At 52.8% G+C, this 22,729-nt stretch overlaps 1 protein-coding gene across 3 annotated transcripts in view; it reads right to left on the bottom strand.

Annotated features, from left to right (window-relative positions):
• Positions 1-686: 686 nt before the first annotated feature.
• The window catches only part of arhgef1b (Rho guanine nucleotide exchange factor (GEF) 1b), a 130,893-nt gene continuing 108,850 nt past the window's right edge, over positions 687-22,729 (bottom strand). For all 3 annotated transcript variants that reach the window (XM_063056708.1, XM_063056710.1, XM_063056709.1), the window contains 12 exons: positions 20,443-20,543; positions 19,154-19,234; positions 16,057-16,132; positions 15,329-15,496; positions 14,357-14,444; positions 14,146-14,256; positions 12,566-12,630; positions 11,624-11,803; positions 8,203-8,385; positions 6,304-6,470; positions 5,807-5,900; positions 687-3,470 (listed from right to left, as the gene is read on the bottom strand). In XM_063056708.1, coding sequence (XP_062912778.1) covers positions 3,457-3,470; positions 5,807-5,900; positions 6,304-6,470; positions 8,203-8,385; positions 11,624-11,803; positions 12,566-12,630; positions 14,146-14,256; positions 14,357-14,444; positions 15,329-15,496; positions 16,057-16,132; positions 19,154-19,234; positions 20,443-20,543 — 1,328 coding nt within the window. In that variant the 3' untranslated portion in view covers positions 687-3,456. The remainder of the gene's footprint in view (positions 3,471-5,806; positions 5,901-6,303; positions 6,471-8,202; positions 8,386-11,623; positions 11,804-12,565; positions 12,631-14,145; positions 14,257-14,356; positions 14,445-15,328; positions 15,497-16,056; positions 16,133-19,153; positions 19,235-20,442; positions 20,544-22,729) is intronic.

Genomic DNA, 22,729 nt, shown 5'->3' with positions numbered 1-22,729 from the left:
AGCTTTGTAAAACTTTGTTGGGCCACATTCAGAGCATTGCATGCACTTCTGGCCACCCCATTACAGGAAGGATGTGGAGCCTTTGGAGAGGCTGTAGAAGAGGTTCCCAGGGATGCTGTCTAGTTTGCAGAGGATGAGCTACAAGGAGAGGCCGGACAAACTCGTGTCATTTTCTCTGAAACGGCAGAGGCCATGGGGAGACCTGATAGAGGCTTATAAGATTATGAGAGTAGACAGCCGGTACCTTTTCTCCCATGTCTAATGTCCAATTCTAGAGGGCATGCATTGAAAAGTTCAAAAGAGATGTGTGGAGTAAGTTTTTTCTTAAACACAGAGAATATGCTGCCAGGAGTAGTGGTGAAGGCAGATACGGTAGAGGCATTTAGGAACCTCTTACACAGGCACATGAATGCACAGAGAATGGAGTGATATGGACACCGCAATGTGTTGGGCATTTAAATAATTACTAACTTAATTAGTTCAGCAGAACATTGTGGGATAAATGTTTCTTTATTCTATGTTGTAATATTGCACTCTCCCTTCACTCCCTCCTCCTAGTGAGTGTGTATGAGTGAGTGCAGCTGAGTGTGAGCATGTGTGTGTGTCTGAGTTAAGAAAGACAAGTACATATATTTCTTTATTTAATAAAATGTTTATTCTTTTATTGTTTATATTAAAAAGCCCCATTTTTTTTTTGAAAATCCAGCACTGGATTACAAAGATATAAAATACCACACTTGTTCCCTTTGCCGACAGGTTGAAGAATCAATTGGCACAACATGCCCCTCCCACAGAGTGGTGTGGAGATAGCTAGAGCAGCCTGGCATCAAGTGCCCAGCCTCTCCCTACTGGCAACAGTACAGTTTGAGTCTGCGGGACTGACTGTGTGTGTGTGTGTGTGTGTGTGTGTGTGTATGTTTTTGTGTCTATCTGTGAGTACCAATGTTTGTAATGTGTGAGGACTGTGTCTGCCCATTTATAATGTATGTTGACCCGTGTTTGTGACACGCGGACACGTGTTTGTAACATGTGGAACGTGTGTGTGTGTGTGTGTGTGTGTGTGTGTGTGTGTGTGTTTTTGCATGTTGTGCGTGTGAGAGGGGCCTGCAGCATGTACAGTGATCCTGCCTGTTTTGGGACAAGTGCTAACAACGGCAGACAAAGCAAAGTCAAAAACTTTAAAACAAATAGTATTTTCCTGAATATATAAAAACCTTTCCGCTCCGTAGCGACAGGTGAGGTGAGGGTGTGGGGACGCAAGCAGGCTCGAGGGGGAACTGCACATTATTACTTCCCTGAGAGGGACACATGGTGAGCATACACTTGTGTAGCACGTGTGGGCTAAGATCATGAGTGTGCGCACACACACACACACACACGAGCCACATAAACCCAGACATCCATGCACCAATGCAGACATGCATGTACACATAGATGTACAGACACACAAAGACATATAGACCTAAGCATACATAGAGCCGATCACAGCAACACACTCAAACACCAAATGCACACTCACATGCACGCACACATTCATAACACACATGTACACAGAATCACAGACGTGCACACGCACACACACATGCACACCCCACACAGAAACTTACTCAGACATGTGCACAGTAACACAAACTCACATGCCCACTCATGCACGAATCCCATACACACTCTCATGTCCAAACACACACCCATACGCTCATACTTGAACGCACACGCACATTTACACACACTCTCATATGCACACTCGTACGCCAACACACACGAGTGGTGCAGAGTGATGGATGGAAGGGCAGTCCCGGGTGGGGGGGGGAGGACAGGGCAGTGAGGGAGGGGAGTGACCCAGTGTACAGTGGCATAGGCTGGGATAAGTCAGGGAACAGAGGGGAGGGAGGGGTAGGGGTTTCTGTGCAGGCGCAGAGGGAGGGAGATGAAGCATCTCCTGCACCTCCTCTGTGATACACCCCGTCTCCTGCCCCAGACAAGCAACAAACGAGAAGGAAATCCCTTGACCAGTTCGACAATGGCCGTTGCGTGAGCTCAGAAATAAATCGAATAACTTCTTAGACATATCAATATAATAATAAAATAACAACTAGGAACAAAAACATACCCCGGTACAAAGTTTAGTGCAGGAAAGGCACTTGAGTACAGACGGAACAGCATGCAATATTACAAGGCAATGTTCTGAAGAAACCGAAGGCCTCCTGAAGATCCAAAATCTCCTGGGACAGACATGCCCCCGTTTGCCTGGGAGACATTTTGACCCAGCAACCACCCCCCCAACCCCAATTCCCCTTCCCTGTCCTCGAAAGCCTCCCCAAACCCCCCTGAAACGTCCCGCCCAGTTGAGATTTCAGATTTCGGAAGTAGCTGAATTCAGATGGCACCGGTGGAGGGGTTGGTGTTGGGCAGCTCTTTTGGGGAGGTGGATGGCCTGGGATCCGGAGGGAGGAAGGGTTGGGGACTTAGGAGACAGAGTTGTAGGAGGGGGCCAGAACTTGGGTGATGTTGAGAGAAGAATTCTTATTTCTTGCGAGAGTGAGGTGGGGTGACTGATAAAGCAAGAGTTAATAGTCGGTGGGTATGGTGCTCCCTCCTCTTGGACCACCCCCCCCCCACCTTGCAGTGACATGCTTCCTCGTCACCACCCCTCCCACAGTATGCCATTCTTGCCGTCCTTCTGCAGAGTGGAGCTCCCCACTCCTACAGTTCAGAGCTCCCTCATCACCACCCCTCTGCCGCAATGCGAAGCTTCCTCCATGATGCACCCCCCTACCCCCAGTGACACGCTCCCCACTTGACTCCCCCTCCCTCGATGCTCTCTCCTGACTGACTGCCCCTGTCGTGGAGTGAAACCTGCTACGCCAGGGCGACACTCTGGAGTTGGGCTTGAACCCCGGATTCAGGAGCGAGAGGTGGGAGATGGGGTGGGGGGGGGGAGTAACGGTTCACATTGGAAATACTCAGCTTGAAGAATTGGGGCACAGAGGCAGTGATTGAGTTGGGGGGGCCAGTTTCCCATTGGCAAACTCAACATATGAGGGGCTGCTTCGACACCTGCTGCTCCCTCCTGCCAACCTCCACCGAAGTGACACCTAAAGCACAGCAAGATTCCGGTGGGGGAGTTAGGGGAGGCGAGGAATAGGCTGAGTGCAGAGTCATGGAGTCCAGTGACAGACAGTGCCTTGCCTTCCCGCCGCACCTTGGCCCTCTCGCCTACCACCCGCTCCTGGATCTGGACAGTAGTAAGCAGGCGCATCGAGAGGTGATAACTTGGAAAGCCTTTGGTAGACATCACGGCAATGGAGGGGGTTGTCCGAAGTGAGCGGGAGTCTTCTACCCAATGACAAGTGAGTCCAAGAGTGGCAGATGCCCTTGCCTACCCACTTGTGAGGAGAGAGAATGACGCTCGAATCGGGCGGGGGAGAAGTGGTGTCAGGGAGTTAGCGCCTGGATTCACCACCTCTCACCTACAGGAGGAAAGCAAAGGATGGGTTAAACAAAGATAAACTCGCTCACACCCATTGACATAGGGAGAGAGGCCCGTCACTCAATCTCATCACACACCCCCGGGATCAGACACAGAGAGAAGCTCCCTTCACACCATCCCATCACTCACTCTCGGGATCAGACACAGAGAGAAGCTCCCTCCACACCGTCCCATCACACTCTCCCGGGGTCACACAGTGTGAAGTTCCCTCTACACCGTCCCATCACACACTCCCGGGGTCACACAGAGTGAGCTCCCTCTACACCGTCCCATCACACTCTCCCTGGGTCACACTGTGTGAAGTTCCCTCTACACCATCCCACCACACACTTCTGGGGTTAGACACAGAGTGAAACTCCCTCAATACCATCCCATCACACACTCCCGAGGTCAGACACAGTGAAGTTCCCTTCACCCCATTATGGAGTTGTGAAATCGGGTTCAATTTCCATATTAAAGAGAAATTTGGATCAGTACATGATAGGAAGGATATGGAGGGCCAGGGTCCAGTTGCAGGTCAATGGGACGAGGCAGAGTTGCAGTTTGGCACGGAGATGGGTTGGAGGGCCTGTCTCTGCACTCTGCAGTTCTTCCAAACCCTTGACACAAATGCCAAATACCAAGGGACGCAACATCAAACCCTGTGGCACACCCCCACCACCTCTGAGCCAATTTTGTGTCTATACAAGTCGCTCTTGTGGACCACATGGGAGAAGACCAGCCCGTCACATTGGACCTTGAAAACCTTGCTAATGTCCAGATAGGCATTATCCACTACCCTATCTTCATCTAGCCTTTTCAGCTACCTCTTCAAAACAACTTGCCCCTCAGATTCCTATGAATTCTCTCCCCTCTCACCTTAAACCTGTGCCCTCTAGTTCTTTATTTCCCAACCCTGGGGAAAAAGGGTGTGCACATTCACCCCATCTCTTTCCTTCATGATTCGTTTCACCTCTAGAAAGTCACCCCTCAGTCTCCTGTGCTCCAAGGAATAAACCCCTAGCCTGCACAACCTCTCCCTTTATACTCGGACCCTCGAATCCTGGCAAGGTTCATATTTATCTCCACTGTTCTCTTGTCCACCGCAAAAGGCAAGATCTCGTGGTGGTTACCCACCTCAGTTTGACTTCCCATTCCCAATCTGACATGCCTTTCCACGACCACTTCTACTGTCACAATGAGGTTGCAGGCTCAACTCCTCATATTCCATGCGGGAAGCCTCCAACCTGATGGCACGAAAAATGATTTCTCTAACTTCGGCTAATGTCTCCCCACCCCCCTCACTCCTGTCTTTTTCCATTCTACATTCTGGCTTCCTTATCACCCCTATCTCCTCATCTGCCCATCATGTCCCTCTGCTTCCCCCTTTCCACGGTCCACTCTCCTCTCCTATAAGATTCTTTCGTCAGCCCTTCACTTCTTGCCTCCCAGCTTCTCACTTCATCCCCACTCTTTCACCCAGCCACCTCACTCCTCACCTCTTCCGCCTACCTCTTGCCAGCTAGCACTCCTTCCCCTCCCCACTTCTTTTTCTGGCTTCTGCCCCCTTCCTTTCTAGTTCTGATGAAGGGTCGGCCCAAAGTGTCCACTGCTTATTCCCCTCCATAGTTCTGCCTGACCTGCTGTGCTCCTCCAGCTTCTTGTGTTTATTGCTCAATACTTCCAGCATCTGCAGAGCTCTTTTGTGTTTACCCTCTGCATTCTTTCCAGCGTAACAATACCTTTCCTACAGCAGGACGACAAATCTAAGCACAATACTCGTAAGTGCAGCCCCACTGACGTCTGTAAAACCGCGCCATGACCTCGCAATGTCACACTCAGTGCCCTGATTGATGAGGGCCAGTACGCCAGACCAAACCCGAACATTCTGGGCTCCAGTGTGCCCACCTGGGACCTTATCAACAGCTTTACTGAAGTGTACGTAGCTCACATGCTCATCGATACACATTGCAATCTCTTCAAAGAGGTCCTGGCAGATTCCCGATGACTCAGTCCCCTTGAGTCCTGGCGACATTCATGTAAATCTCCTCCCCAACTCTTTCCAGTTTAATAACATCCTTCCTGTAGCAGGGCGACCGAGACTGTGCCCCTCTTCTCCCGACAAATGCCCCCCCACCAGAGGACTCTGTTCCACATGCTCCCCAGCACTTTCCCAGGAGAAGGGGCCAGACTGTGACATCTACAACGAGCGGTGACCTGGGCAGGGATCAGCTCCGTGCTGGTGGTGGGAGTGCAGTTGGGGCGTAGCTTTATGGATGAAGGCAGGGGGTTGGTTGGGGTGGGGATGGGGGGGGGGGTGGTAGAGAATATACTCACCAGACACCATCCTGCAGTTGCCTAGGGAATTCCCCTGTGCCATTGTCAGGGCGACCAGCACCTGCTTCATCCGCAGGTGCTCCTCTTCCACCGCCTGGGAGATGAGAGGGGCAGGCATTAGTGAAGCACGACCAGTCACAGAGATGCAGGGAGTGGGCGCAGCGACAGTTTGCAACTGGGAAGCAATCAGATGCAGCGGAAGGGGCACTGCATTGGAGTGCGGAGAGCCAGTACGGGACCATGGCAACGCCAGGATGCAGTGCGGGTGCAGCAACAATGCAGAAGGAGGCAGAATTCAGCTGAAAATGCAGGTTTGTATAGAGATGAAACGCAAACATGAAACAATAAAACTGCACAGGCACAGCACAAGCAGCACAGGAGGGCAGAGACGGTAGAGCAAGGACACCACCAAACAGTGAGCCAGCGCCGTCGGGGCGTGCAGCGCCTGAACGCAGACACACGCACTCAGCTGCTCGCCAGGGAGCCAGGGGCCTCACCTTCAGGCGCTGCAGCTTGACCACGAGGCTGTTCATCTTCCGCTCTATCTTCTCCACCTGATCCCGTGACAGTACAACGGGGGCGCCGCTCGATTCGGGCTCATCACCGCCCGGCGCCTGACCCCCGACGCCATCGGCAGCAGGGGATTTTGCCAGCCTATCCTCGGCTAAGGGTCGGAAAGAGGAGCAGGGATGAACCACTCGGACCATCTATCCGCTCATCCAATTCAATAAGCTCCACTCTGATATACCCACTCATCCAATTCAATCTCCACTCTGATATACCCACTCATCCAATTCAATCTCCACTCTGATATACCCACTCATCCAATTCAATAAGGTCCCCTCTTATATACCCACTCATCCAATTCAATAAGCTCACCACTGATATACCCACTCATCCAATTCAATAAGCTCCACTCTGATATACCCACTCATCCAATTCAATAAGCTCCCCTCTTATATACCCACTCATCCAATTCAATAAGGTCCCCTCTTATATACCCACTCATCCAATTCAATAAACTCACCACTGATATACCCACTCATCCAATTCAATAAGCTCCACTCTGATATACCCACTCATCCAATTCAATAAGCTCCCCTCTTATATACCCACTCATCCAATTCAATAAGCTCCCCTCTTACGTACCTGCCCATCCAATTCAATAAGCTCACCACTGATATACCTGCTCATCCAATTCAATCAGCTCCCTATTACTGTCCCAGCAACTATCCCTTCTCCCACATCCCCCATCTCTACTACCCTTCCCCCACGTTCCCCCACTGCTACTACTGTCCCACCAATATTCCCTTCCCTGGGGTCTCCTCACCCCTACTACTGTCCCACCAACATTCCATTCCCCGGGCTCCCCCATTCCCACTACTGTCCCAGCAACAATCCCTTCCTCCACGTCCCATCTCTACTACTATCCCACCAACATTCCCTTCCCCCATCCCTACCACTGTCCCACCAACATTCCCTTCCCCAGGGTCTCCTCATCCCTACCACTGTCCCACCAACATTCCCTTCCCCCATCCCTACTACTGTCCCACTTCATTCCCTTCCCTGGGGTCTCCTCATCCCTTCTACTGTCCCACCAACATTCCATTCCCCAGGCCCCCCCATTCCAACTACTGTCCCACCAACATTCCCTTCCCCAGGGTCTCCTCATCCCTATTACTGTCCCACCAACATTCCCTTCCCCAGGGTCTCCTCACCCCTACTACTGTCCCACCAACATTCCCTTCCCCAGGGTCTCCTCATCCCTTCTACTGTCCCACCAACATTCCCTTCCTCGGGGTCTCCTCACCCCTACTACTGTCCCACCAACATTCCATTCCCCGGGCTCCCGCATTCCTACTACTGTCCCAGCAACAATCCCTTCCTCCACGTCCCCCATCTCTACTACTGTCCCACCAATATTCCCTTCTCCAAGGTCTCCCCATCCCTACCACTGTCCCACCAACATTCCCTTCCACGGGGTCTCCCCATCCTTACTACTGTCCCACCAACATTCCCTTCCCCAAGGTCTCCCCATCCCTACCACTGTCCCACCAATATTCCCTTCCCCGGGGTCCCCCATCCCTACTACTGTCCCACCAATTTTTCTCAAGGATCCCATCGCTATAACTATCTCACAAATATTCCCTTCCCAAGGCTCCCACCCCTGTAATTATCCCACTGAGACACCCTTCCCCTGAGATCTCTCTCCCACTAACATTCCCTTGCCTTGGGATCCTAACCCTGTAACACACGAACACACCATCCCTAACTATATCACAAACATTCTCTTCCCTCGGCATCATATTCCCATAACTGTCCATTCAATGTCCCATCCCTTCAACAGTCCCACCAATATTCCCTTCCAGTACTTCCATGGCCTGAGACTCCCTCACCTTCCCAGTCCTCCTGCTCCTCCCCATCTCCGGTCCCCTCCGGCGTCTCCTCTCCGTCCTCTGTCTGTCCGCTGGATTCTCCGGGGTCCGCTGGGGTCCCCTCCCTTTGCTCCCCACCGCTGGACAAGACTTCCCCCAGGGAGGTCCTCTTGCTGGAGCACAGCTCCCACTTCATCCTGTGCACTGCGGAGGTGGAAAAGGTTTAAGAGATGATTGTTAGGATCGTTCTCCACACTACCACCCTCTCCAAGCTGTTTCACGGTGGGGGACAGGTGGAGAGAGTGGGTGTGGGGTACCTGCAGACAGGGCAAAGGGAACAGTTGGCAGGGAGGAACGACATATCAGCATGGAGAAGGACAGGCCGAGAAAAAGAGCATGAGGGGAATGGGGGTTTGAGAGAGAGAGAGGAAGAGCTGGGTACTGAGTGACCGAGGAAAGTGAATGGAGGAGGAGGACTGAGTGGGGGGGGGAAGAGTGAGTGAGGGTAGGGAGAGTGTGATGGGGTGGGGTAGAGGGCGATGGGGGGACAGAGGGCGACGGGGCGACAGGGAAAGAGGCGGAGGGGAGCAAGGGGTGGAGAGAGGGGGAATGGGGAGAGAAGGGCAGAAAGAGTGGGGAGGGGTGAGATGGCGGGCAGAGAGATGGGTAAGAGAGAGTGGAGAGAGGGGGATAAGAGGGGATGGGGAGAGAGGTGGGGGAGGAGAGGGGGGTGTGGTGGGAGACCCGATGGGGGGCACGGACTGGAGTGGGGGGGGGGGACGGCAGACCGGGGATTGGAGGCTGACGAGAGAAATGGGAGATGGGGTGCAGCGGGGATAGGCTAGGGAAAGTAAGACAGTGTGGGGGAGTGAGTTGGGGTTTAGAGATGGAGGGAGTGGGTGGTAGAAAGAGTCGGGTGTGAGGAAAGCCGGGCGTGCGTATCCGCCGGTGTGCATTGTCCTTGTCTGTATTTGTCTGTGTACATGCATGTACATTCACATGTGCTTGCATGTGTACAGGTAGGTTGTGTGTGTACGCGCGCGTGCATGCGTACCTGCCTATGTGTGCACGTACTTGTTTGTTGCCAATGTCATTGACTCAAAGCACGAGAGCTCAGAATCAGGCCCTTTGGTCTATCTAGTCCATGTTGAACTGCTATCCTTCTGGGCCCCATCCACCTGCTCCGGTCTATACCCCTCACATCATGGCTACCTGTCTCACTTTCGCATCAACCTCTGAGTGAGGATCTCCCACCACCCCAAAGGTTCCCTTAAATATTTCACCTCTCTCCCCTAACCTAGTCTTAGTGAATCTCAGTGGAAAAAGCCTGCTTGCACTTACTCCATCTATACCCCTCATGATTTTGTATCCCTCTGTTAAATCTCTCCTCATTCTCCTGTGCTCAAGAGAATAAAGTCTGAACCTGTTCAACCTTTCCCGATACCTCAGGTCCTGAAGTCTGGGCAATACCCTTGTCAATTTTCTCTGTATCCATACCTTTCCTGTATGTGGGTGACCAGAGCTATATATAATACTCCATACTTGGCTTCACCAATTTTAACATTACATTCCATCTCCTGTACTCAGTGCTCTGATTGACAGGGTCCAATGTACTAAAAAGTGTCATTACGACCCTATCGACTTGTGACGCCACTTTCAAAGGATTATGGATGTGTATTCCCAGATTCCTCTGTTCCACCGGACTCCTCAGTGCCCGACTGCTCACCATGCAAGTCCTACCCTAGTTGGTCTTTCCAAAGTGCAACACCTCACACTTGTCTGCAATAAATTCCATCTGCCATTCATCACCCCATTTTCCCAGCTGGTCTAGATCCTGCTGCAAGCTTTGATAGTCTTCCTTGATGTCCACTACACCCCCAAACTAGGTGTCACCCGCAAAGTTGCTGTTCCAGTTTACCACATTATCATCCTGATTATTGATATAGATGACAAACAACAATGGATGCAGTACCGAAACATCTGGCCCACCGCTGGCCAGAGGCCTCTAGACAGACACTACTATCTACAACCAGTCTCTGCTTTTACCTCAAAGGTGGTATCGAGACCAATTTAAACCTCATTCTGAATGCCAAGCAACTGAACCTCCATGTGGGACCTTGTCAAAGGCCTTGCTAAAATTGATATGAATGTGTAGTTATCTCTGTGTGCGCATGTTACAAATATGTGCATGTAAACGTGTGTTTACGTGAAAGTGACGGTGTTTATGTAAGTGTGATTGAGAGAGAGAGGGGAGAGAGAGCACATGCGCGAGAGGGAGGGTGGGAAGGGGGAAAGAGGGGGAGAGGGGGAGAGAGAGGGGGAGAGAGAGGGGGGAGAGAGGGGGAGAGAGAGGGGGGAGAGAGAGGGGGAGAGAGAGGGGGAGAGAGAGGGGAGAGAGAGGGGGAGAGAGAGGGGGGAGAGAGGGGGGAGAGAGAGGGGGAGAGAGAGAGAGGGGGAGAGAGAGAGGGAGAGAGAGAGAGGGGAGAGAGAGAGGGGAGAGAGAGAGGGGAGAGAGAGAGGGGAGAGAGAGAGGGGAGAGAGAGAGGGGAGAGAGAGAGGGGAGAGAGAGAGGGGAGAGAGAGAGGGGAGAGAGAGAGGGGAGAGAGAGAGGGGAGAGAGAGAGGGGAGAGAGAGAGGGGAGAGAGAGAGGGGAGAGAGAGAGGGGAGAGAGAGAGGGAGAGAGAGAGGGGAGAGAGAGAGGGGAGAGAGAGAGGGGAGAGAGAGAGGGGAGAGAGAGAGGGGAGAGAGAGAGGGGAGAGAGAGAGGGGAGAGAGAGAGGGGAGAGAGAGAGGGGAGAGAGAGAGGGGAGAGAGAGAGGGGAGAGAGAGAGGGGAGAGAGAGAGGGAGAGAGAGAGGGTCGAGAGAGAGGGTCGAGAGAGAGGGTCGAGAGAGAGAGGGGAGAGAGAGAGGGGAGAGAGAGAGGGGAGAGAGAGGGGAGAGAGAGGGGAGAGAGAGGGGAGAGAGAGGGGGAGAGAGAGGGAGAGAGAGAGGGAGAGAGAGGGGGAGAGAGAGGGGTGGGAGGGGGGGAGAGAGAGGGGTGGGAGGGGGGGAGAGAGAGGGGTGGGAGGGGGGGAGAGAGGGGGAGAGAGGGGGGAGAGGGGGGGAGGGGGGAGAGGGGGGAGGGGGAGAGGGGGAGGGGGAGAGAGGGGGAGAGAGGGGGGTGAGAGGGGGGAGAGAGGGGGGAGAGAGGGGTTAGAGAGGGCGGGCGAGAGAGGGCGGGCGAGAGAGGGCGGGCGAGAGAGGGCGGGCGAGAGAGGGCGGGCGAGAGAGGGCGGGCGAGAGAGGGCGGGCGAGAGAGGGCGGGCGAGAGAGGGCGAGCGAGAGAGGGCGGGCGAGAGAGAGGGAGCACAAGAGAAAGACAGACACAGTGCATTCAGTTGGGAGGTTCCGCATTTCTACTCGTGATGGGAACTTGGGTGGAGGGAAGAGAGTGGACCCTCACCATCCTCCAGTGCCTCATCTGCCCACCGCTCCGTAGGTCCTGAGGCCAGTTTGGCCGGGTCAACGTCGTTGGCCTTGAGTTGCTCAGCCAAGAGCTGGGCTAGGGCCTCTGTGGGGGGCCGCTCATCCATCCCCGGCTCTCCTGCGCCACCATCCTGGGGCAAACCGTCACTCAGCTTCCCTGTGGCAGGAACATGTCAGATGGTGACAAGTGAGGCAAAGACCCGGACCCAAGGTCACACCCTCAACCCAGTGTCACGACAGCAACCTGGGGTCACAACATTGCTCAAATTGACCCAAGTCAATCTGACCTGAGCCTGGGGTCATGACCTGACCTGACCTGAGCTCAGGGTCACGAACCAATCCAAACCCAGGGTCATGACCCTCCTAGGTCTAGTGGAGGGGGGAATTAGAATAGGATCACGTCCTGGAGCTCACTTCATGAGGAGGGATTGCCAGCAAGGGTCAATGTCCCACTCGGCCTGACCTAGGGGGTCAGTTATGACCCTAAATCAAGACCTCCCTTCCTGCAAACCACCCCCGCTCTTCTGCCAGTGCTGACCCAGACTCCTGGCAACCCGAGCTCCAAGCTTGACTCCTGCCAAAGGTGAGAGGTCGAGCTCTCAGGCTCAAGAGAGGTGTTGCCCCATCGAGGAGCCCCCACCTCTCCCCTTTACCCCCACTGTCACCCGTAACTGCCCCCCCACAATCCACGTCCCCTCTCCTTACTCTCTTCCCCATCCTCACAGCCCTCTGCTAACCTATCCCTCATACCAACCTCACACTCCCACTTCTCTGCAATCTTCCCCCCCACCTCAAACTGCTCGCCAATTCCTGAACCCCAACCGCCCACATCTTCCTCCCCTCATCTGCCTGCAAAGTCACACCCTCTCCCGACTCCCGCCCACTCCTCTCACCCTCCCCGCTCCCTCACACCCCTCACCGGTCAGCTCCGAACCGATCCGCTCGCGGGAGGAGAAGCCGTTCTCTGAGCTCATCATCGGCTCCCTGCAGTGGAAGGCAGAGTGGGGGGGAAGGGGGAACACAGCGGGGAGGTGCGTCGGAGGGGTTGTGGGGGTCAGAGGGAGATGGGAGTAGTTGACGGAGGGTAAGAAGGGGTGGGAAGTATTGGGGCAAGGGTGAGGGGTGGTCAGAAAGGGGGAGGAGGAGCTGAGAGAGGTTGAGTGGGTGGTAGGGGAGGTGAGGTGTAAAAGTTGTGAGAGGGTTTAAAGGTGAGGATCAAGAGGGCAGTGGGGAAGTGGAGTTGTAAGAGGGTGATGATGGAACAGTGAGGTGGGAGGGAAAATAATTGGGGAAAGAGTGGATGGGGAAAAGTGGGTGAGGCAAAATGGATTTGGGGGGACGTGGGAGGAAGATGAGTGGAAGAGGGGAAATGGATTAAAAGGGGGTAAGGGTGAAAAGTTGATGGCGTTAAAGTGTGAAATGGGATTGAAGTCAAGAGGATGACAGGGCAAAGGTGGCAATGTGCGGTGAGAGCAATTGAGAGGGGTGAGGGGAGAAGGCAAGATGATTTGATGGGGAAGGGGGCGAGAGGTGTTGAGGGGGTTGCAGAGGGGGTGAGGGGTTATGGAAAAGGGATCAGGATGGTTGAGGAAGTGAAGGGGAAAACATTGGAAGAGCCAGGGATTTGGGGGCGAGGGATATTGAGCGTGATGAAAAGGGCACGAGGAATTGAGGGGTAAAGGCGGGGGGGGCAAGAGAGGGTGAGAATGGGAAAGAGGTGGAAGCAGTTGAAAGGAGGTGAAGAGGGAAGAGGGGTTGAGGGAAAGAGATAAGAAGGGTTATAGAGGACAAGAGGACCAAAAGAGGCAAAGAAGATTAATAGGAAGGAAATGAAGGGTTGAGAGGGTAAAGGGGGAAGAAGAGCGGACAGGAATTAGATCAACAGAAATGCCTGAACTGTACACACTCCCGACCTCTCCCGCACCCCATGCATCTCTCCAAACCAGTGTCCCTCATCACTACCACCCCACCCCTCCCTCCCGCTTTCACACACCCTCCCATCCCTCCGTCACGCAGGAGACTGTCACAACGTTCGTAGACATTCCCAGTCATATAAGCCTCCGTCAGATCTCCCCTCAGCTTCTGAAATCAACCCGAGTTTGTCCAACATCTCCTACAGCTCGTGCCCTCTAAAGCAGGCAGCGTCTCGGTAAGCCTCTTCTGCACCCTCCCCAAAGCCTTCGCATTCTTCCTGTAGCAGGGCAACCAGAACTGAATGCGATAGCCCAGATGGGACTGATCAGAGATTTATAAAGCTGCAGCATAACTTACTGATGCTCAAACTCAGTGGCCCAACTGATGAAGGCAAGCAAGACATGCACCTTCTTTACCACCTTGTCCACTTTCAGACCGGTCTGCTTGACCATATACCATCCCTTCCCTTTACATTTGAACTCCCAAAGCACCACTCCGCAGCTTGTCCGGATTAAACTCCACCTGTCATTTCTTCCCCCTCCCCCCCCCCGGGTCTGCAGCTAAAACAAGGGATATTGTACTTACGTGGGACTGAGGGGGGCATTTCCCTGAGGCGGTACCAGGCTGTTTCTGCCTGTCATTGATGGCTTCATTAGATTCAGGGCTTCTTGCGTAGTCCGTATTTTATCACACCAGCTGCGGGAGATAGGAGAATGTTCTTAATTATCTCAAACGGCTCAACGAGGTCCCGTTTCCCCCAACAAACCCTCAACTCTGGCCGCGACTTCGGCCTCACCTGCGTCTCTCAGACACCGTCGGTGCGACCAGCTCGTAGATCTGGGCCCCCGTAGATGTCTGGAAGATGATGAAGAAGGCCTTACGGTCTGGAAGAGAGGAAGGTGGAGGGCATTAGAGGGGGAGATGGATGGCGGGGGAGGAGTTGGACAGGAGTTGAGCCTCGGCTAAATGCGTGATTGGACCACACATGCACACTCAGGCGTGTACGCAGGGAATACATGTGGGGAATAAACACGCAGGACACACACAAAGGAAACTTGCACACAAAACACAGGAATAGACGCAGGACACACACAAAATACATGTATCAAGTCACAAGAACACACACACACGCAATACAAATGCACTCACACCACACAGGGATATGTGCACAGAAATATACTCAGTAGGCAACACACACTAAACACTGGCATGTGCATACACATACACACAGAAGCGAGGAAGCGCGTGGGTGAGGAAGTGGGGGGGGAGAGGATGACGGGAGGATTATAAGGGTGGGAGCAAGGCGGGGGACAGAGAGGGACAACGTGAGTTAGGGGAAGATGGAGGGGAGCAGAGAGCAAGAGAAGGTGAGGAAGGTGACAGGCAGCGAGGAGGTGGAAGGGCAGTGCGGAGAGGGTGGGAGTGATGGGGGGAAGGAGAGGAGACTAGGGAGAGAAAAAGGTAGAGAAGACGAGGGGAGAGAGGGGACGGAGAGAGACAAGCTAACACCATGAGCGGCAAACGGAGGGAAGGCGAGAGGGAGAAGCAGAGCGTGGGAGAGAAAAGGAAGGGAGGGGGGAAGAGAACAAGAGAGCGAGAGGGAGAGAAGATGGTGGAGACTGAGGGGAAGAGTGATGGTTGAGTGGAGAGGGAGACAACAGGAGAGGACAAACTGATACAGCATCAGACTCGCATTCCCAAACCTGCACCCCATCCTACCCTCCCCATGCCTTCCCACTCCTGGGTCTGTCACCCATGCTGTGCCCACCTGTGGCCACGTCGCGGGCCAGCACACTGCCCAGCCTGACGATGGGACACAGAAGCTGCTTTCCCTCGGCGGTACTGCTCGAATTCTTGCTGTGGCACTTGAGAACCATCCGCTCGTCCACCTTCTGCATCAGCACCAGGCTGTCGTCCAGCAGCAACACATGCACATCTGCAGACGGAGAGGCATTAGACAAGGGCTGAACCCTGGGGGGGGTGGGGAGGGAGAGAGGGACAGAGAGGGTGAGGCAGAGGAGCAAGAGGGGGGTGGGGAGTGGTGTGGTGAGGGAGATTGGGGGATGCATGGGAAGGAACTGGGGGGATGGGTGGGAGATGATGGGAATGGGTAGGAGATGGGGGGAGAGAGAAAAAGAAAGAAAGAAAGAAAAAGAAGAAAAGAAGGAACCCAGAATAGGGACACACTCAGTGCTGGAGGCACTCAGCAGGCCAGGCAGTATATTGGAAAAGAATATAGTTGACGTTTTGGGCCAAAACCCTTCGGCTGAATAGGGACCCTACTTTGTATCTTGGATCCTGACTCCACATCCCAGATGGAGATAGGGATTCTAGAACCACACCTTTGTCAGTCTCTTGACACTGCCCACCTCTGGCGCAAATCACCTCAAACGGGGTCCTGAACCTGCACTATGGACTCCACACTTCATAATAAAATCTTTTGTACCCAGACATAAGCCCCTAACCCCCTTTGGCTTGTTCCACAGCCTCACTCACCAATTGCCTTCTCCTTAGTCAACCTCCAGACCAGTGGCCCTTCATGCTCCATCCGTTTCTGCGTGAGATCCAGGTTCTGTAGCAAGAGGCACAGGGGTCAGGGTGGAAGTCAAGTTTATTGTCAGATACACAAGTCCATGTGCGGGCTGGTGTAATGAAAACCTTACTTGCAACAGCTTCATAGGCACAGAGCATCACGTAAGCAGCATTCACGAGGAAAATATAAATTAATCATAAATTATGCACCATTTTTACAGAAAATAACACAATTAGAATGAAAGCTGTCTATTGTTGTTGTACAAAGTGCTCACATTGTTGCTGCACTGAGTCAGTGATTGGGGTTGTGCTGGTTGGTTCAGGAACCAAATGGTTGAAGGGAAGTAGCCGTTCCTGTATATGGTGGTGTGGGTCTTCAGGTTTCTGTACCTTAAGCTCGATGAGAGAAGCGAGAAGACAGCTTAATTGACGAAGCACCTCCTGTAGATAATACAAATGGTGGGGAGGGACATGCCTGTAATGTATTGGGTTGACTCCACCACTCTGCAGCTTCTTGCATTCCTGCACATTTGAATTGCCCTCTCAGGCACAATGCAACCAGTCAGAAGGTTGTTAGAGTGCTCAGTGTCAAGCCAAACCTCCTAAAACTGAAAAGGCTTTCCTTGAAATTGCATCTGTGTGCGTGGCCCAGAACCGGTCACCCGAGACGTTAATGCCCAGGGATTTCAAGCCGCTGACTCCACTTCCTTCTCCTTCCTGAAGTCAGCCCTCAGCTCTTTATCTTCAACGACGGTGAGCAAGAGGTTGTTGCTGGGGCACCACTCGACCAGTGGTAACGCCTCATTCCAGTAAACTGACTCATCAGTGCTGGCGATTCGTCCAGGGGCGGCGATGATATCAGCAGATCTGAACACAGCCGTGGAGCCGAGGGCGGGCATTGGGATAATTATCCCTCCTGTGTTTGCTGCAGATTCAGTCCCACTAGGAACTGCTCCACCCCTATTTATTAGGATCCAAGCTTTAATGCTTAACTTGTATTTAATAAAGGTGGATGGGAGTCCCACGTACTCTGCGGTGCTGAAGAAATAACATACAGGGAGAAAAAAAAAGGTCCAAGAAACTAATCATTAAAAACGTTTAGTTCCTAACTTCTACAGTTGTTCCTGGATATCAATATCTCAGAGGATCTATCCTGGGTTGAAAACATTGATGAAATCATGAAGAAGGCAGGCCAGCAACTTTTTGTTTGCGGTATGAGGAGTTAGGGATATCACCAGGTTTCTGCAAGATGGGCAGTGCAGGGCATTCTGACTGGCTGCATTGCTGCCCAGTATGGAGGCTCCAATGCGCAGGGTCGCAAGAGGCTGCAGTGCATTGGAGACTCAGCCGGCCCCACCACAGGCACAACCCTCCCCTTCTCTAGAAGGTGGTGCCTCAAGAAAGTGGCATCCATCAGAAAGGACCATGCCCATATGACCATCCGCAACATGCCCCCTTCTCATTACGACCATCAGGGAGGTGGTACAGGAGCCAGAAGATCCACACTCAATGATTCAGGAACAGCGGCTTCACCTTCACCCTGAGATTCCTGAATGGTCCATGAACCCATGAACACCAGCTCATTATTCCTTTATTCTTCACTATATACTTATGTTGAAATTTAAAGTAATTCAAGTTCTTATCTCACAGTACTGCTAAGTTAGAGATAATAAATCTGATTCCATACATAGTGGGGTGAATTTGTCAGAGAATATAATCTCCCTAAAGTAAAGGTGCCAGGAGATGTTTATAATGGGTAAAATTTGACTCGAGAATTAGAATGGGTATATCATGACCAGGTGAGACTTGGGGGTCTTTTAAGAGTGTTAATACTCTTCAGGTCTTGGGGGCGGGGGAGCTGAAGACCGGGGGAGTGATGTTGGGGTGCAGCAGAGCAAAGTTTAACATGGGACGATGCCTCCAGAGGGAGAGGGGAGGTGTTACAGGTATAGACAGATAGGGGGAAGGGGACTGGGATGGAGCGAGGGGTAAGAGGATTGCGACTTAGAGGGAAAAGGGGGGATTGAAATGGAGAGTGGGGGTGAAGGGGAATTGGGACACAGAGAGAAGGTGGTAAGGGAGATTGGGATGGAGAGGGCGGAAAGGGGAATTGGGACCAAGAGAGCGTGATGAGGATTGGTACACAGTCAGAGAAGGAAGTAAATTGGTACAAAGAGAATATGGGAAAGGGAATTGGTACAGAGAGATGGGGAAGCGGGTTGGGATGGATAGAGAGAGGGAAAGGGATGGAATGGACAGAGAGAGGGGAAGGGATTGGGATGGACAGAGAGAGGGGAAGGGATCGGAATGGACAGAGAGGGGAAGGGATTGGGATGGACAGAGAGGGGAAGAGATTGGGATGGTCAGGGAAGGGAAGGGATTGGGATGAACAGAGAGAGGGGAAACGATTGGGATGGACAGAGAGAAGGGAAGGGATTGGGATGGAGAGAGAGGTGGTTAAGGGGGTTTGGGACAGAGAAAAGAAGAGATGGAACAACAAGAGAGGAGAGGATGGGATGGAGAGAGAGGGGAGGGGTTTGGGATGGAGCAATAAGGAAAAAGGCAGATTGGAAAGGAGAGGGGTAAGGGGGTCAGTGAGAGAAGTGAAGGAGTTTGGGACGGAGAGGCTGGGAAAGGGGTTGTGATAGAGAGAGAGGCAGAAGGGGTTGGACAGAAAGAGCAGGGGATTGAACAAAGAAGGGAATGGGGACAGAAAGAGAGGCAGGGAAATGATGAAAGAGGAAGAATCTACTGATTGGTAGGTGCGAGGGGTTGATTGGGGAGGTGACGTTGACAGAGACGGGGGACTGTGAGAAAGAGAGGTAGGGGAAATTGATAGAGAGAGAAAAGACAGTGAGCTTGGACAGGCAGTTGGGAGGTGGGGATAAATGCTACTTCCATTTCCTATACTGAGACCAACCCTTCAGGTACATGGTAATAACCTCGCTCACACACAGCCCGGACAGAAATAATCTCACAGTGAGGATTGTCTGTTGTCCACGTCAGATTAGTTCACCTCCCACACACCCCTCTTTTGACAACACCAACCCAACCACATTACCTTGATATATTCAACCGTCAAAGGATCTGTACTCTGTTTTAGGTTTGTGACATCGAGTCGACGCTGGTAATCGTTCAGGCGCTGCAAGGGTTAAATGTCAGATCTCAACTCAGACACACAAACTGCAGAAACTGCCCTCTCTCCACACTGTCCCACTGTCCCATCACCCACTCCCGGGATCAGACACAGAGTGAAGCTCCCTCCACACTGTCCCATCACACACTCCCGGGATCAGACACAGAGTGAAACTCCCTCCACACTGTCCCATCACACACTCCCAGGGTCAGACACAGAGTGGAACTCCCTCCACACTGTCCCATCACCCACTCCCGGGATCAGACACAGAGTGAAGCTCCCTCCACACTGTCCCATCACACACTCCCGGGATCAGACACAGAGTGAAACTCCCTCCACACTGTCCCATCACACACTCCCGGGATCAGACACAGAGTGAAACTCCCTCCACACCGTCCCATCACACACTCCCGGGGTCAGACACAGAGTGAAGCTCCCTCCACACCATCCCATCACACACTCCCGGGGTGAGACACAGTGTGAAGCTCCCTCCACACTGTCCCATCACCCACTCCCGGGGTGAGACACAGAGTAAAGCTCCCTCCACACTGTCCCATCACCCACTCCCGGGGTGAGACACAGTGTGAAGCTCCCTCCACACCATCCCATCACACACTCCTGGGGTCAGACACAGAGTGAAGCTCCCTCCACACCATCCCATCACACACTCCCGGGGTCAGACACAGAGTGAAGCTCCCTCCACACCGTCCCATCACACACTCCCAAGGTTAGACACAGAGTGAAGCTCCCTGCACAGAGTCCCATCACACACTCCCAGGATCAGACACAGGGTTAAACTCCCTCCACACCTTCCCATCACACACTCCTGGGGTCAGACACAGAGTGAAGCTCCCGCCACACCATCCCATCACACACTCCCGGGGTCAGATGGAGTGAAACTCCCTCCACACCATCCCATCACACACTCCCAGGAAGATCCTTCCACACTGTCCCATCACACACTCCCAGGGTCAGACATAGAATGAAGCTTCCTCCACACCGTCCCATCACACATTCCCGGGGTCAGACACAGAGTGAAGCTCCCTCCACACGGTTCCATCACACACTCCCAGGGTCAGACACAGAGTGAAGCTCCCTCCACACCAACCCATCACACACTCCCAGGGTCAGACACAGAGTGAAGATCCCACCACCCACACTACCTGTCCCACAGTGCGGCAGTTCCCTCCCCAACTTCCCATGGAGTTTCATACCCGCAAGTTCTCCATGTCCCGCACTTCCTGGTTGACATCCTTCAGGATATTGCGACAGCATTCCGCTGCCTGCTGTGCCTTCTGCTTCTCATCACCTTCCTCTGTTGTGGTGGAGACAAAGGGAAAGTTACACACGGCCCAAGACGGGACAAAGATGATCAACACCCCCTGTTCCACTGGTGTAGGACACACGAAATGCTGGAGGAACTCAGCATGTCAGGAGGTGAATAAACAATCGATGTTTCTGGCCAAGACCCTTAACCAGGACGAGAAGGGTAGGGGGAAGAAGCTGGAATAAGAAGGTGGGGCAAGGGGAGGGAATACAAGCTGGAAGGTGGAAGGTAAAGCCAGGTGGGTGAAGGAGGAGAAAGAAATGAAGGAAAAAGCTGGGAAGTGGGGTTGGGAAAGGTGAAGGGCTGAAGAAGGAGAGAGGAGAGTGGACCTCGGTACAAAGGGACACTAGAGCGAGGTGATAGGCAAGTAAGGAGAAGTGAATAGGTGAGAGGAGAGCCTGAATGAGGAATGGAAGAAGAGAGAAGGGGGAGGGGGCAGAAATTACCGTAAGATAGGGACACCGATGCTCATGCTTTCAGGTTGGAGGCTACCCAGGTGGAACGTGAGGTGTTGCTCTTCCAACCTGAGCATGGCGCCATCTTGGCAGCGGAGCGACGTGTCAGAATGCGAATGGTTGGCCACCGGGAGATCCGGCTTGTAGCGGACAGAGCGAAGGTGCTCAACAAAGCGGTTCCGCGACCTATACATGGTTTCGCCGATGATTACTTTAGTTATTTAGTGATACAGTGTGGACGGACCAGTCCCTTCAAGCCATGCCACTCCAACAACCACCCACAAACCCTAACCTCATCACAGGACAGTTTACAATGACCAGTTAACCTGCCTGGTACGTCTTTGGGCGGTGGGAGGAAACTGGGGCACCCCGGGGAAAACCCATACGCTTCACAGGGAGGACGTACAGAGACTCCTTACAGACCAGTGCCAGGATTGAACTCTGAAGGGGAGTTTGGGGAGGCGGAGTGAAGTTAAGATGGCACTAAATGATGAATCCTTTGCTTGCATCTTTGGAAACAGCTCTATTTCCATCTTTAATATATTTATTTTTCCCCTTCAGGGTTCTTTTGAAGACCCTGACCTGGAGTTACACGCTGACTACGGTTCTTTGCAGGAATGGGACTCATTCTCGGGGTTTCAGGACCGGCCGTTGTTCACACGCCAAGGGTTCAGCCTGAGAGTCTGGCTCGGATTTGGAAGCCTAAGATCTCGGGGCTCTGGAGACGGGCGGATCAAGAGTTGGTATCATGGCAGGAGACCCAGGTGTCGTCGGGGGAGTCGCAAAATCTTCTGCTGTGTGCCCAAAGACCCGGGATCTTTGAGATCTTTGGAAACAGAGCTCAGAAAAAGCGACATAATGGATTTTTAACATCATAAACCAGCGAGTTGTTTGTCATGTCTCCCCGCTCGCTGGGAAAATAGAGACACCTTCTTCTCCTTTATTAGGGGGAGAGAGAGAGAGAACCTGTGGTATGTCGAATGCCAGGTGAAACACAAAGTCTTTGGGGTAACTGCAAGTCTGTGTCTTCGTTATTGCTTTGCTCACACTTGAGTGCTCAGTGGCGGTGCCAATGGTTTTTATTTTGCCGGTGGTGGGAGGGAGGATTGTTGTTCACTTCCACTTAGGAGGGAGGTTAGCTGGGGGGCGGGGGACTTTGGGGTTCATATGTTTAACTGTTGTTCTTTCTTTGGGACAATTCTCTGTTTTTGAGGATGTTTGCGAAGAAAAAGCATTTCAGGAGGTATATTGTGTACATTTCTCCGACATTAAATTGCACCTTTTGATTTTGATTCTGTACAGCGAGAGCTCAGGGAAACCGGCATCAAATTCCCTGTATGTGTCCACGTACTTGGCGATAATAAAGGATTCTGATTCTGACCTTTGAACCCTGGAATGCCCCAAGCTGTAATAGCGCGCGCTAACCACTACGCTACAGTGATGTCGAGGAGGCCACACTGGGAGCACCAGATAAAGTAGACAACAGATGAAATGTTGCCCAACCAAAGTGATCTATTTGGGGTCCTGAATGGTGCTGAAGGAGGGGGTGAATGCTTGCAGAGTTCAGTGCCAGGAGGGAGATTAGTGGGGGGGAGGGGGGTGATGAATGGAATCAGATTTATTATCACCGGCATGTGAGGTGAGATTTGTTAACTCAGCAGCAGCAATTCAATGCAAGGGAATCGTGGCGGGAGTGATCCCTGTGGAAAGCAGAGACTT

The sequence above is a fragment of the Mobula hypostoma genome, chromosome 8 (genome assembly GCF_963921235.1).
Source record: "Mobula hypostoma chromosome 8, sMobHyp1.1, whole genome shotgun sequence".
NCBI classification, from domain to species: domain Eukaryota; kingdom Metazoa; phylum Chordata; class Chondrichthyes; order Myliobatiformes; family Myliobatidae; genus Mobula; species Mobula hypostoma.
Note: the sequence above shows the minus strand (reverse complement) of the source record. Positions and strands in the feature narration are given on the sequence as shown.